A 15658-nucleotide genomic window follows, 5' to 3' on the forward strand; every position below is an offset into this window, starting at 1 on the left:
CCAGAACATTTCCAAACATGAGTTGTGGTAGACCAGATAGTACACAGAATAATTATCCCTTTCTCTTAAGAAGAGCAGATTCAGTATGCCAAAGTAAACATGTGGATAATGTAACTGGAATAATCTGTCGTGGGAGTAAATGGAGTAATACATCAGCACTACACAGACACCTTCTTTTGTTCTTCAGGTATAACTGTAACATCTCCACCGTACGAAGGAAGAGAAAATCACGCATTGCGGCGTGCCCAGGGAATCTGGGTATTCGTCCTCCTTGGTGACAAGCCTGTGGGTTGGGAGAGAAAGCAATAACTGGAGATTTTAGAAGGAAACGTATATGGGCGTGAGGAACCAATGGAGGAGTTATCATTTTAACTTGTAAATAGGGCAGCCAAGTGAAGCAGTCCTGCAGAATGCGGTCAGACATTGTGAATGGAGACGTAATAAAAATATGGTTTGAGCATTTATGAACACATGGTAGCTGAAGCTACCTGAGTCCAGGAATCCTTAAGGACAGGACATAGAAGAGGATAAGCATAAGCATAAGGTCAGGAAGCAAGTCTTGGGAGACACCTTCAGGAATGAGTGGAAGACAGGGAAAGTTCCAGGAAAGATGACAGAATGGAACGGAGTGACGGATATGAGGCAGATTAGAGCACAAAAATACAATAATGCGGCTTCCACAAATCAATGGGGAAATAGGGACAGATAAAAATGGATTAATTATTTAGAGAAAAATGTTTGCGTTCTTACCTAACCCCACCTCCAAGGGTGAACTCTAGATCTGTGCTATCTGGTGTGGTAGCCACAGGCCATACGCGGCTACTAGCCACTTGATATGTGGCTAGTCCAAATTGAGATGTGCTGTAAGTGTAAAATGTTTTCCGGAGTTTGAAGACTGAAGAGGAGAAAAAAGAATTTAAAACATCTCAATAATTTTTATACTGATTATATGTTGAGATAGTTTAGCTATATTGGATTTTGAAAATATTAAATTTAATTTCAACTGTTTCCTTTTATTTCTTAAATGTGTTTACCAGAAAATTTTGTATATGTTGTTCACATTATATTTCTGTTTGGACAGCACTGCTCTAAACGGACTACAGACCTAAATGTGAAAGGTAAAAACATTAATGTTAATAGAAGAAAATGTAGGAGAATATATTTGTGACTCAGGGGGATGGAAAAGGACATTTTATACAAAACTTCAAAAGCACAAACTTTAAGACAAAAATTGATTAAGTTGATCACATAAAAAAATTAAGGATTTCGGGCTTCCCTGGTGGCACAGTGGTTGAGAGTCCACCTGCCGATGTAGGGGACACGGGTTCGTGCCCCGGTCCGGGAAGATCCCACATGCCACGGAGCGGCTGGGCCTGTGAGCCATGGCCACTGAGCCTGCACGTCCGGAGGCTGTGCCCCGCAACAGGAGAGGCCACAACAGTGAGAGGCCCACGTACCGCAAAAAAAAAAAAAAAAAAAATACAGTAAGGATTTCTGTTCAGTGAAGGAAGGACTCCATGGACAAAGTTAATAATTTGGTGGAATGAGAGAAGATATTTGAAACCAATAAGAGATTAATATCTAGAACATACAAGAAAATCCTGCAAACAAAAAGGAGACTGTAACCTGACAAGAAACATGGGGAAAAGATACGAATAGGGAAGTTACAGAAGAGTCAACCTCCCACACTTCAGAGAAATAAGAGATGCTTAGAATCATTAGTAATCAGAGAAATGCAAATTAAAGCAACAATGATATACCACTTTATACCTATTATACTGCCCAAAATTAGACAACTGGATAATGGCAAACATTGGCAGAGACACTGAGATGCAGGGCCCCTCAGGTGGGAGGGTAGACTGGTTTCCAGAGGACAACCTGGCACTACTTGGACAAGTTAGTTCCAAGTATACCCTATGACCCAGCAACCCAGCAATCCCACCCCTGGGCTTATCTCCCCTCAAATTCTCACACCAAACCATTAGGGCGCTCAGAATTAACATAAGGATGTCCACTGCAACCTTGTTTATAGCAACACTAAGGAGTTGGGAGGCAACCTGAGTGTCCTATGCTGGGATAAGGATAGGCAAAACATGGTGGCTGCACACTGTGGAGTATTACTCAATAGTTAGACACCACACGGTAACTTAGTGCTTAGTGAAAAGAGAAACGGTGAGCTATACAACACAATTTACATAAACATTTGCAAAATTAATTAACCCAAATGAACAATGGGCGGGCTTTGTCTATATCCATATTAGGAGAAACCAAATGTAAAAAGGGATACTTGGGACAATCTAGGAAAATTTTAAATATAAATATTAGATGAAATTAGCATAGCATAGAGCTGATGCTTTAGAGGCAGTTAGTGAAAATCTTACAGGCGAATGACATTATGTCTGGGATTTGCCTTAAAAAACTCCAGCCCACCCACCCACCCACACAAAAAGTAGAGGGGCTACACAAAATAAGATCAGCAAAATGCTGATAACTGTCAATGCTGAGTAAGGGGTCCACAGGAGTGCATAATATTCTCTATTTGTGCCTTTTTGTAATTTTCCACAATAAAACTTTAAATTAAAGGGAAAAAGTAAATGTGCACTAAAAAGACATGTCTTGTAGAAAACAAACTTACGGTTACCAAAGGGGAAGGTGGGGGAGGGATAAATTAGGAGTTTGGGATTAGCAGATGCAAACTACTGTATATAAAATAGATAAACAGCAAGGTTCTACTGTATAGCACAGGGAACTATATTCAATATCCTGTAATAACCTATAATGGAAAAGAATACGAAAAATAATATACGTATATATAAAACTGAATCACTTTGCCGTATACCAGAAACTAACACAACATTGTAAATCAATTTTAAAAAAAGACATGTCTTGCAAGACATTTAAAAAAATATACTTCAATTAAAAAAAGACATGTCTTGCAAGAACACAAACAAACAAAGTAATACACACTAAACTCATTTACTGGTTGCCTATGAGGGAAGGGGAAGGGAGGTAACAGGGAATAGATAAGAACAGGGAAATAGATGGGGGGAAGGAGATGTAATGGTATAGTCAGAGCTATGAGGAGAAACAGCATAAAAACACAGGAGAAAAGGATGGTGAATGAATGAAAATTTTAGAAGGGTGAAAACTGTTAAAAGGACATTAGTTTTGGTGACCTCAGAAAACTTGGGGCATTGGAGAGGAGGACAGAACCCGAAACACAGTGCACGAAGGTGGGCGACAGCAGGTTCAGACTCTATTTGTGGAAGTCTGTCCTGGAACACAGGGAAGAAACCCAACTTAAAAAACCACAACAGTGGGCTTCCCTGGTGGTGCAGTGGTTGAGAGTCCGCCTGCCGATGCAGGGAACACGGCTTTGCGCCCCAGTCCAGGAAGATCCCACATGCTGCAGAGCGGCTGGGCCCGTGAGCCATGGCCGCTGGGCCTGCGTGTCCAGAGCCTGTGCTCCACAACGGGAGAGGCCCGCATACCAAAAAAAAAAAAAAAAACCATAACAGTGAAGATGAGTGAAAGCTATTTCAGATATGGGCAAGGAGGTCCCTATACATGTTTTAAAAGTCTGAGTGTAGAGAGAAAGTGGAAACGACCAAGAGGAGAAGGAAAGGGGAGAGGTAAATAGAATTAGGTGGGAGACAAGCATGATTGTTATCAGAATTGGAAGGACAGTGCCTCTTCTGAAATTGCTGGGAAACAAAGAATTCAGTGAAAGAAACATAACAAAGTAGTTGGAGAGGAAGAGGTCAGCCTGCAGAATTTGTGCCTAACAGCATCAGAAAGCATACCAAGGAGTAATGATGATTGACAACCACCCTGGCATGCTCTACTTGGAGATAAGCTCAGTCCATCAATCTCCATAAACTTCTATTCTTTGTTCAAAGGTGACAGAGAGTAATCCAACTCAGTATCTTCCTTTTTACCACCAGGAGGTGCCCTTGGACCACAGCTGAATTTTGAAAGCCGGAAAGTGCTCAGGGACTCAGTTGCCCAGTCCTCCAGCAGCTTGGTGTGGACACGGAGACCTGGCCTACCCCCAAAACAAGAAACCTCTCTGGGCCTCCTTTGGTGTGCTCACCACGGATCAGGAACTGTGAAGGACACAGAATTAGAGCTTAATTCTCTAGCTAGGGAGAGAAAACCAGCCTTCATGTATATGTGACAAAACTTGACTGATTAAGTGCAGCTAGGATAGAATGCCTCTTAGAGCCATCTCAGCTCTGCCATCTTTGGTTCTCCTTTTCCTCACCAATGCATAACGTGTTTGCAATTTAAAATTTTAAAATTATGTATAAAAGCTCTACCAAAAAAGACTAGGTTGGCTTAAAATGTGGCGCGCCTCTATTTCTAAAATGTTGTCCCAAACTGCCATAGAGGCTGGCAGGCGCTAAGAAAACCCCCTTTTAGGGGGCCCAGTGAGATAACCCTTTGTCATCTGCAGCCGCCTTCCTCCCCCACCCCCGCTCCCCCACATGGCCCAGCAGCACGATCCATTGTGATGCTTAGTGATTCTCCCGGGCTTCTGATTTCACCAAGTCAGTGGTTGCGTCCAGAAACCTTCCGACGCTTGAGCGACGACCGCCCACCTTCCAAGGTGGTGATTGGCTAGTCAGGCCAGGGGGCGGGCTGACCTCCGTCCGCAGTACCGTCACCAGCTGGCCCCGCCCCCGTATTGGGGCGACTGGGAGCAGAGCCCAGGGCAGCCATTTGTATGCGGCCGCGGGATTGGTCGTCCGGCTCCCGCGAGGGTGAGGCGGGGCAGCGCGCACTCGCGCGTGCGTGAGCTGGCGCGCGAGAAAGGGCCCGGTCACGCTGAGGCTTGAGCGGCTGTCGCCATTTTGTAGGGTTCTCTCTGACGCGGGAGCCGCCGCCGCCGTCGCCGCCACCCGGAGGTGCGAGGGGTTCTTGTGGGTGTGTGGGGAGCCTGAGAGAGGGCCGGGCCGGACCCTGGCTGACGGGGTTGGCCCAGGGTTAGGGTTTCTCCTCTTGCTGCGGGAGGTCCGGGGAAGACACCGGGAGGAGGCGGGGCCGGGTTTCCGGAGGGGGCGGGGCAGAGGTCGGGTCGAGTCTTTGTTGGGGCGAAGGAACTGGAGTTGGGCCGCTGGGGCGTGGGTGTCCCAGGTTGGGGCAAAGGGGGCCTTTTAATTCTTAGAGTATCTTGAAAGGTGATGCGGCACGGAAGAGAGGTACACAGATTTCCCTCCAAAACCTTGTTACCAGGGACAGGAAGATATATGCCTCTTGCCCCCTGCTTGGACTCTTCTCTTACCTGCCCCCCAAAGAGTATTTTCAGCTAACCCTGTTACCTAAAATGCGCCTCATTTAACGGAGGTGATGGGCTGTGCACTGCCTGCTGACACTCGACCTGTTCGCGTGTCACACACAACTCACACTACTCCTTAAGAGTAAACCTTTCCTCCCGCTGTTGAAAACATAATGAACGTCTCTGTGAAGATCTTGATGGTGCCAAGAACTTTGGAGGATTAATCCAAAATGCAATGCACTGAAATTTTTCCCTCCACCCCTAACTTTTGGAAATCTCCTTTCTTCTTTTCCAGGCTCTTGTCAGGATGGTGAAGCTGTTCATTGGAAACCTGCCCCGGGAGGCCACAGAGCAGGAGATCCGCTCACTCTTCGAGCAGTATGGGAAGGTGCTGGAGTGTGACATCATTAAGAACTACGGCTTTGTGCACATAGAGGACAAGACGGCGGCCGAGGATGCCATACGCAACCTGCACCACTACAAGCTGCACGGGGTGAACATCAACGTGGAAGCCAGCAAGAATAAGAGCAAAGCTTCAACCAAGTTGCATGTAGGCAACATCAGTCCTACTTGTACCAACCAAGAGCTCCGGGCCAAGTTTGAGGAGTATGGTCCAGTCATCGAATGTGACATCGTGAAAGATTATGCTTTCGTACACATGGAGCGGGCAGAGGATGCAGTGGAGGCCATCAGGGGCCTTGACAACACAGAGTTTCAAGGTGAACTGCTCTGGGGCCTGGGTGGCAAAACTGAGTGGGGTTTAGCTCTAGACAGAGGCAAGAACACAGGACTGTGGGGCTGGCAGGGTGGTTTCTTCCATTCCGTTTTAGCCGGAAATGATAGAAAGATTGTGTTTACCACGCTTAAGCACAGCTTACTCTTGGAGAAGCAAACACTTCTCCTTTCCAGATTTGCCGAGATGTTCCTCAGCAACTTTGTAGAATTGCAAACGGTGGGTTACTTTATCCTGCAGGCCATCATTCATTTGGGTGCTGTTGGAAGTTTAATCTGCCTGGGCAAATGAGTATCTCATGGGAGAAGGGAGGATAAAGGTCTGTGGGTTACCTGCTTTTTCTGTTATGACAAGGAAGCCTTTTGAGAGTTTCAGTGCTTAGGGTTTATACTCTTCACTGCCTTGGGTGATGGGCTGTGGGAAAGAACAATGAAGACATCTCGAAGAATCCCTATATTATAAATCTGGGTGGTGAATCTGGATTTGGGGGAGTATCCTTTGAATACTCAGGTTTGTTCGGTCTGAACTATACAAGCAGAGCCAAAAGCCATGCCATGGACTATTCTGCTCCACCTACTACTATTTAACCCTAAGGGGAAAAAAGGAAATTTCTAAAAATATTAGGTTGAATGGGAATGATGGTCCTGCTTCTGAGGAGATTCCAGTAAGGGTGTTGTATCGAATTACTTACGTCATTAATAAACATACATATGTTGTCATTAATACCACAAGAGGTTGACTGAAGACTCTCTAGGACTGTGCTAATATGGTGGCCACTAGCCACATGTGGCTATTAAATTGAAATTAAATAAATTTTAAAATTCAGTTTCTCAGTTGTGCTGCACACATTTCAAGCACTCAGAAGTCGTATGAGGCTAGTGGTTAGTGTGTTAGTGCAGGTATGGAACATTTCCATCGTCACAGAAAGTTCTGTTGTACAGCGCTGTTCTTCAAGTTTTTTGTTGACCCTATCATCTTGGACCGCACGTTTATAGCCGCTTTTCAGGTTCATAAATTAAGACCATTTTTTCTCTGAGTGCCACTAAAAGGGTCGTTAATAAGTACTTAAGGGTCCTCTACTAAACCTAGAAAACAGAAAAGAGATGGAGAAGAGGAAAAATTGACCAGAAAAGGGTAAGAAAGTTTGCAAATAGTAGATTACAAATGGTGCGTCAGACATCTCTGGCCTCAGCCAGTGTTGTCTTGGCCTGTAGCTACTCTTTAAAGCACAGGGCAAAAGTTGTAGATACTTTCTACCGTGAACTTGTCGTATGACTTTGGACAAGTGTTTTAACCTCTCAACGCTTCATTCTCCCCACTTATAAAATAGAATTAATGATCCCTGCCATACCTCCTTCACAGGATGGTAGTGAGGCTAGAATGAGGTAATAAGATGTGAAAGTGTTCTAACAGTAAAAGCACTGTATGATGAAAGGTGAGTGGTGATTGCAACAATGAGTGTTTCTGTTACGGTTAGAAACTTACTTAAAATGTAATAGTTGGCTTTCATTATTAGCTGTTGCACTTCAGACAGCTTTAAAAATATTCTTAATTATTTTCATTTGATGAGGGAGGGGATCGTAAATGGACAGTGTTGGGGAAATGGGGGTTCTCTCTTGACAAGTAACAAGCAAAATGTAAAAAGTGCAATTAAACTCAGGTACAAAGTGCAGAGGTATTCTGGTATAATACTGCATGTTCTTGCCTATTTAATATGCAATTGAATAAAAGGGTAGGGGCCAAAATAAGTATATGGAAATCGGTTAACTGGGGGGAGTAGGCTTGAAACGAATGTTTGTTTTAATATAGTGAGTTTAATTACTTCAGGAAGCGGATATCTGAGTAACGCGATGATCCATGAGATTTTTTTTTTTAATGTCTTTATTGGAAGAAAAGGATCCTTTATTTGGTTTTTCATGTTCTTAGCCTGGGCCCCTGGAAAAAGCACTCAACGGCGTACGGTACGTACGTACAGACAGTTTTATAACCAGCTCTGTTTTTTTTCCAGATGACAAAAGAGAAAGTTTAGCATTGGATAATAAGTTGCAGTTTTACAGAAAATACAATCTAAATACCAATTTGTCACATTTTTCCATAAAGCTTTTCAGTCATCTCCTAATGAAGGGGGCCTCTTAAGAGTGCCATTTTGGGCATCTTTTGAACCTGTATTTGTTAATGGCTTCCATAGGCTTCCTCATTGTATGACTTCTGAAAGAAAGCAGCATAATCTGAGTTTACCTGGGTCTTTCAGGATGTTTCCTCTCCACCGGCAGCAGTGAACTGAACCACTATTGAGTTAGCAAACAAGTTTGCATCGGAAGACCCTAAAGAAGCTATTCCCAAGTAAAAACTCAGGCAGCTGAATTGGGAATGATATGTAAGAGTTCAGATGTTTCGTTTTTCCCCCAATATATAAACAAGCATTAAATTGGAGTACAGTTGTATATCAGCTATATCCCTTGATAGGAGCTCAGCAATGAGGACCCCAAGTTGCCCTCCTCTTTGTTTCAAAACAAAACACTTTTGTGGGGGCTGGTTTTCTGGGAAATGTTGGCAACACATCTCAGTAATGTTTTGGAGATCTCAGAAAATCTTTAAGCTTTTGGCCTCTCCAAAGCCAAAGTGTAGTAGAGTGGTAGAATTTAATCTTCTTTCAATTTTCTTTGGCCTGGATCCTTCAGGTAATAGAGAAGCACAGTATATTTCAATTATAAGAACTTTAGGGCAGGCCCCCCCCCCGGGCTCTAATGCCTGATGATCGGAGGTGGAGCTGATGTAATAATAACAGAAATAAAGTGCACAATAAATGCAATGCGCTTGAATCATCCAAACCCCTCCCCACCCATCACCCTGGTCTTTGGAAAAACTGTCTTCCACAAAAAAGGTCCCTGGTGCCAAAAAGGTTGGGAACCGCTGCTTTAGGGGATTTAAATTAAAAGCCTAGTTACAACCTCTGGAAAGATTATGTGGAAAAAAAAACCTGTCACTTCTGTTGCAGATCTTTTAGTTCTAGGTAAAAAATTTTTTTACCTGAATCCTTTTCACAGCTACTACAGAGGTAGATTTTGCCACAGATGTTTATAAACTTCTGAGTTCCGCTCTAAATCAGTGGTGAAGACTGGATGTATTAATAGAAACATCAAAGTGGGGGCAAAAAAACCTGGGTTTTATTTCTCAAAAAAAATGGACCCATAATCTATAAAGGAGCAAGTTAAATATTTTCCTTAAAAGTGTACCTCTAGTTCTCTGGATTGGCTGTTTTTTAGATTGGCATTGTTACACTGACTTCAGAATTGGAGCACAGTTTGTGTCTTTCACACAGATTAATGTCACCGTGCATGTTTGAAAGCCAAGTTAACTTGTAATCCTCCAGTCTAAATTATAGGGAATTCTACATTTGGGATATAAATTGGGGCAAAAATCCGTGTGTTTCTGTTCTAAGCACAGTTAGCATTTGGCCCATAATAACTTCTAAGAATGGGAGTATCTAAATCTCTGAAAATACTGGGATGGCTAACTGCTGCTTTCAGAGAATTATTGCCATTTGGTGTCTGTTGATGGTATCAGTGTTGATGGTGGATGCTGCCTCTCTACTAGCAGCTGGAAGTAAAAACCTGAGCACCTTTGTTTCTGCTAAAGAAAGGGTTTTAAGTTTGAGGCGGCAACTGCTAGAAACTGGGGTGGTAGGAATGTTGGACATTGGGCAGAACTGAGTTTGACTAAAGTGATATTACTGCACTAACCCGCTCCCCTCTCAGGGTCAGTGCATGGCGCTGTTCTGGCTGCCGTCCTGAATCGGGCTGTTTCCAACAGGATGGTGGAGCACGAGGCCTCCTATCGCATAGCTGCATCCAGAACAAGGTCTGTTAAAGAGAGAGCAACTTACTGATCGTGGAGGGGGGATTTGTTCTGAGCCGCCCTTTAGAGTGATGTTCTCTACGTCTGTACTGGCTGCCTTTTGGCTACAATTTGTAAAGCATTGACTTGTCTCCAAAGTCTTAGGCAGTTTGGCACTAAATGCTGCCAAGAATATGCCTTTCTCAAACTGCTTTTAAAGACCTTGGATGCTTTCATTAGTAAGGGTCCCTGGGCTTGATGGTACACACGGCCAGGGCAAAGATTGTTTCTTCTCTTAGCTGTTCCTCGTTCTGGTCATTTTCTGGAAGTATGGATGTGGCTTGTTTGTATGGGTGCCCAGAAGCCTTTAGGCAAATGCTGCATTTTTCTAACAAGTAGATAATCCCCTATAAAGAATTGTAAACTACATAGTAGGATGAAATGGCGATCATTCCATTACATGGAAGCACACTGTCCCTAAGAAACCAGTACTGCTTCAAGATCTAATTCTAGCTGTTGACAGGCCTAGGTCAAGTAGTTTTCTTTTCCACAGTAGGCATGGGTTCACCCTTGCTGAAAAAAGTGGAGGTGGGATTGAAATGTGGAGGGTCTTATAACAAACTCTTAGAGGTACTAGAGTTGAAGCAGATGATGAGCCAGGTATGATTTGTGTACCCAACATAGCCTTCTGGTGACACCTGCAAAAATGGCTGGAGGAAACAAGATGGACAGCATATTACTGGGGTTTTTTTGTTTGTTTGTATTGTTTTTGCGGTACGCGGGCCTCTCCCTGTTGTGGCCTCTCCCGTTGAGGAGCATAGGCTCCGGACACGCAGGCTCAGTGGCCATGGCTCACGGACCCAGCCGCTCCGCGGCATGTGGGACCTTCCCGGACCGGGGCACGAACCCCTGTCCCGTGCATCGGCAGGTGGACTCTCAACCACTGTGCCACCAGGGAAGCCCTGCTGTGGTTTTTAAGCTACAGTAAATGCTCAGGCCTTATGTGGCCCTGAGTAAATCATTGAGAGGTAGGATGCTTTCCTCTGGCATAACTGAGGTTTTGTTGGATATTTGATTTGGAAAAACTGTCAGGTTTTGAATGGTTAGAATTAATAATAGTCTTAGTAGTGAAAAGTGGAAACTTTCTCAATTTCTGTGTTGGAGAAGAAAGTTGTGGAGACGGAAGTAGGAGGGAATCCCAATCTACTGGTGTAAGTAGAGTATTGACTGGTTTCTGAGAACTTAAATTTTCTAGCTCTCGTCTGTTAAAACTTCAACTTCTTTGGGAGGGGATTGCTGAAATAGGGTTGCAGGAGTGTGCGTATGTTTGCATGTCTTTTGCCAACTAGTTCACTTTCATTTTGGGGAGGATGAAGAATGTCAATGAGTTATAATAAATCTTCTTACGTCTATTTCCTCAAGGCAAACGAATGCACGTGCAGTTGTCTACCAGCCGGCTTCGGACTGCCCCTGGGATGGGAGACCAGAGTGGCTGCTATCGGTGTGGGAAAGAGGGGCACTGGTCCAAAGAGTGTCCAGTAGATCGTACGGGTCGTGTGGCGGACTTTACCGAGCAGTATAACGAACAGTATGGAGCAGTGCGCACACCTTACACCATGGGCTACGGGGAATCCATGTATTACAACGATGCGTATGGAGCGCTCGACTACTATAAGCGTTACCGAGTCCGTTCTTACGAGGCAGTGGCAGCAGCAGCAGCAGCTTCCGCGTACAACTACGCAGAGCAGACCATGTCCCATCTGCCTCAAGTCCAGAGCACAGCTGTGACCAGTCACCTCAACTCCACTTCTGTTGATCCCTACGACAGACACCTGTTGCCAAACTCAGGCGCTGCTGCCACCTCAGCTGCTATGGCTGCTGCCGCTGCCACCACTTCCTCCTATTATGGAAGGGACAGGAGCCCCCTGCGTCGTGCTGCAGCTGTGCTCCCCACAGTTGGAGAGGGCTACGGTTATGGGCCAGAGAGTGAGCTGTCTCAGGCATCAGCAGCTGCACGGAATTCTCTGTATGACATGGCCCGGTATGAGCGGGAGCAGTATGTGGACCGAGCACGGTACTCAGCCTTTTAAAAACTGGAGGTGAGAGTGGGGTGGGTGTGGTTAAGAGATTCCATTTAGTTCCCCAGGAGGGAGACCTGTGCCACATAGAGGAGGCTAAAGCCATCCGTTTGCTGTCAGGACAGTATCCAAAAGGTATAAATTGCATGTTAGTCTTAAGTATTTCTCTAACTTAGGCCAGGGGTTCATTTGGCCTGTCGAGGTTTTAGTTTACAACTCCAACCAACCAACTTGTTCCTTCTGAGAGAACAACAGCAACTCAGTTTGTTAGTGAGAATGTTTTTCTTTAATCAAGTGTAAGCAGATCTGGGTTACAGAGACATAGTTAAGAGAACTAACATTTGTTGAGTGCCCTCTTTGTACATTATATCATTTAATTATACAGCTGGCCTTTAAGATATTTTCTTTTATGGAGAAGGGAACTAAGGCTCAGAGGGGTTAAGTCCTTTGCCTAAAGTCACCTGGTAATTGAGAGGTAGAGCCAGAATTCAAACTCAGGCGTGCCTGAGTCCAAAACCACTTTCTCTTTCCACCACAAAAGTCACTGTAGTGTACGCTGAAGAGTACAGGTTCAGGAGTTAATAATGAATGTCACCAGTGAGAATTTAAGCTGTAACTTCAGACATCCAATTTGCTAATAAAACTACTACTTCGGTCATGAGCCTTTATCAGAGGAAACTCTTCTAACATATCTATAAGCCAAATAAAATCCTCTAAATTCTAGGTGTTTAGTTCCAGGATACTTGCCTGAAAGCAGAACGTTTTGATGCCATTGTCCCATCGAGTCCCTTCCTTGTTAGTAATCCAGAGCATCGTGTTCTGTGTGGGCACTTAAGCCGTATTTCTGCATGGCTTATGATGCTGTCATTTAGAGCCTGACACTTAACATTTCTTCCAGCAATTTTTTTTTTTTTTTTTTTTTTTGTTTGAGAGGAACATTTAAGGAGCTAGATAAAACAGGTAATTTTCTGATGTGTGTAAGTCCCATTGATGGTAACCTTGCAATTTTTCCTACTTCAGAAAATGTATAGCAAAGATGTTTGAATGTCAAGAATAACTAGGAGTATCTAGAGATTGATAAATCTCTTCATCTGAGTGGAAACTGCATTATAACTTTCTATTCTCATAGTTTTCCTTGTACCTTGAAATTGACCATCAGTAGAACTGGAGGCCTCGTAGCAAAGTTAAACTGAGTTACCACTGAGTTTTCAGGGTTCCTGAGTACCCTTTTGGTATATGTGTAGAAGAAAACCAAGTGACAGGAATTTGCCCTTTTATGTAGTGGGAAGCAAATATGATGCGAACCTGTGATAAGTTATGTCCTATATGACCATGACAAGACGGATCCTCTGAGACCGCTGTGTAGTGTGTGTTCATGTGCATGAAGAGGACAATCTTACAACTAGTGTAGTTTGCCATTTTACTTTTTTTACTTTTATTGCTGCTGGATCTGCCATGAAGTAGGATATGCCTCTAAAGTAAGGTGGTATCTTCTATCGGATAACTTATATTTCTCTCAGATATGTTCCAAAGTTAAATATTAAATTAGTGTATATTGTGGTCTTTAAAGGGTATTGCTAAGGTATTTTTTAAGTGGTTTTTGACTGCGAGCAGTGGTTGTTCAACTAACCTCTTTTTAGTGATGACTTTTAAAGAAACTTACCTTCCAGGTGTGAACCTCAAATGGACTGAATAACCTTGAGTTGGTTGCAGTCCCAGGAGCCTGATGTTAATGAGGCTGCCAGGATGAAATACTCCAGAACTGTTGGGGATCCAAATTCGGGTCTCACCCTAGCAGAACTGATTCAAGAACGTCACAACTTTTGAAGTCGATTGGCACAGATCAAGACCAAGATTTGGCCCTTTGTCTGTAATAAGTAGAGGAACTTGGTGTGAGTTAACTTTTTTTTTCCCCCAGCCATTGGTGTCTGGAGTTCCATCATCAGTGGAAGAATTAGAGAATTTAGGATTTCTTCTTTTGATTTGGTAAGGGAGATTTGGTCAATTAAAGGAACTACTGGAATTATGGCTCTAAGTCTGTGACAGTGTGATATGCAGATATGTTGGAGGATGAATGAACCACTCCTTGATACCCTTTGTGATTGTGATACCCATTTCTGAAAATTTGTTCACTATGAAAGATTAAAAATGAGACAAATTTAGAAGACTGCAGTTGGCCATATTTGAGACCTTGGCATCTTCTGATTGTTCTGGATAAATTATGGTTCTTGATAGTATCTGTATGCCCTTTGTTGCAGCGACAGTAGCCTTGTATCACAGAAGTAGTCTTGCCTAAAAGATTGGTGAGAAAGTGAGAAAGATATGTTTATCACCAACACAGCAGTCTTCCAGATAGACTGCTTCTTGTTCTATATATAGCTAAAAGTAAACTCCTATATATAGCCATAGAAGACTCCTAGGTAATTATATGAGTTGTAAGTTTGATCTGGTCTGACTTGGATTTGTTTTGTTCTGTTCTTTTCTTTCCCCCTGGAATACAGGACGGGACCGGGGCCCTTGTACTCGGAGCCAAGCTGCTCTCCAGGCATTGTGTAAGCCTCTTGTGTTGTGCTCTCTTTCAGGTAGGATAATTGCGGACTGAACCCTCGGGCTGCGGTCATATATGAGAACTTGCTCCGCGCGGTCCCCTTTGCCGGGATGTTTCCATTGCTTCATGTTTCAGTAAACAAAGGAGTTTGTGACCAACTATGTTTTCTTTCTTAATTTAATTCTTCTAAGTTGACTTTTCTTTCCTCCTGATACTAGTCTCTGTAGCCTTTCACTCTATTCCTTATGTTCTCAGCCTCTGAGCAGCCCTAGGTAAGGATTATGCTGGCATCCCCTTTTTCCTGTACAGTGGAATCCCTCTTATCTTGCTTTCCTTAGGAGTTGAACCCTTCTCCCTGTCTACCTGCAACATCTCCTTTCCCTTTAAAATGACCATGTAGTGGCAAGCAGCCTTTTACTCTTCTCTGTTAGCTCTGGACTCTAACATTGAAGCTAATCTTCTGAAACTGCTAGGACCATTGGGGTTTTGGTGGTTGTTGTTTTGTTTGTTTTGTTTTTTTATGTCTGACCTGTGATCATGGTACAGCATTAGCTGAAATTTAGCCTTGTTTTACTCCACTTCTCCCCCCCTTTTTTTTTTAATATTTTGACAAATAAACGTTTCTAACACTTAAGTATCTTTTTGTATTTGTGTGACTGTTATTTACCACCCATATCTTCTGGTTCTTTTTCAATTGTGCTCAAACCACAAACTTCAGTGACAGAATAGATATCTGAAATTTAGATGTACAAGGAAGGATTTAGTGAGATAAGTAGTATGGCTGCAGCAATAAGTGGAGATAAGTGAGCCAGCATCTTGAGACACTGATAAATATGCTATACCTGGTAGTCAGCTGCTTCTCTCTAAATAACCAGAGCTGCTTTTCCCCTTTTATAGGCCAGCGAACCCAGGTTAGTAGTGATAGAAGTAAGCCCCACAGAGAGAACCCTGCATCAGGAAATGGCTGAGCCAGAACAAAGGACCTGTCAGATTCTCACTTCGACTTCATAGTACATGTTCATTTAAATTCACAATTTAAACTAGGATTAGACTTTGGCTAAAGTGAATACAGTAGTTACGATGATACGGAGAAACGTGTATTTTGAGCAGAAAAGCAAATAGGGTATTCGTAACTGGCAGTGATAATATTCTGCAATAAAATGTGTCCTAGAATTTTTTTTTAA

General features: G+C 43.4%; 1 protein-coding gene across 5 annotated transcripts; it reads left to right on the top strand.

The window, feature by feature from the left end:
- Positions 1-4748: 4748 nt before the first annotated feature.
- On the top strand, positions 4749-15111 carry LOC115840479 (RNA-binding protein 4B). Of its 5 annotated transcripts, none has more exons than XR_009564758.1 (4): positions 5072-5201; positions 5574-5997; positions 11271-13818; positions 14428-15111. XR_009564758.1 is itself a non-coding variant. In XM_030833462.2 (4 exons), exons 1-3 carry the CDS (start codon positions 5184-5186, stop codon positions 11936-11938), a joined length of 1110 nt encoding a protein of 369 aa, XP_030689322.1. In that variant the 5' UTR covers positions 5072-5183; the 3' UTR covers positions 11939-11947; positions 13597-15111. The 5 variants fall into 5 exon arrangements, 4 of the variants coding, with proteins under 4 accessions (XP_060158866.1, XP_030689322.1, XP_030689323.1 ...); XM_030833462.2 differs by having other exon boundaries at positions 11271-11947; positions 13597-15111; XM_030833463.2 differs by having other exon boundaries at positions 11271-11947; positions 14509-15111.
- The last annotated feature ends 547 nt before the right edge of the window (positions 15112-15658 follow it).

The sequence above is a fragment of the Globicephala melas genome, chromosome 8, assembly GCF_963455315.2.
Source record: "Globicephala melas chromosome 8, mGloMel1.2, whole genome shotgun sequence".
NCBI classification, from domain to species: Eukaryota; Metazoa; Chordata; class Mammalia; order Artiodactyla; family Delphinidae; genus Globicephala; species Globicephala melas.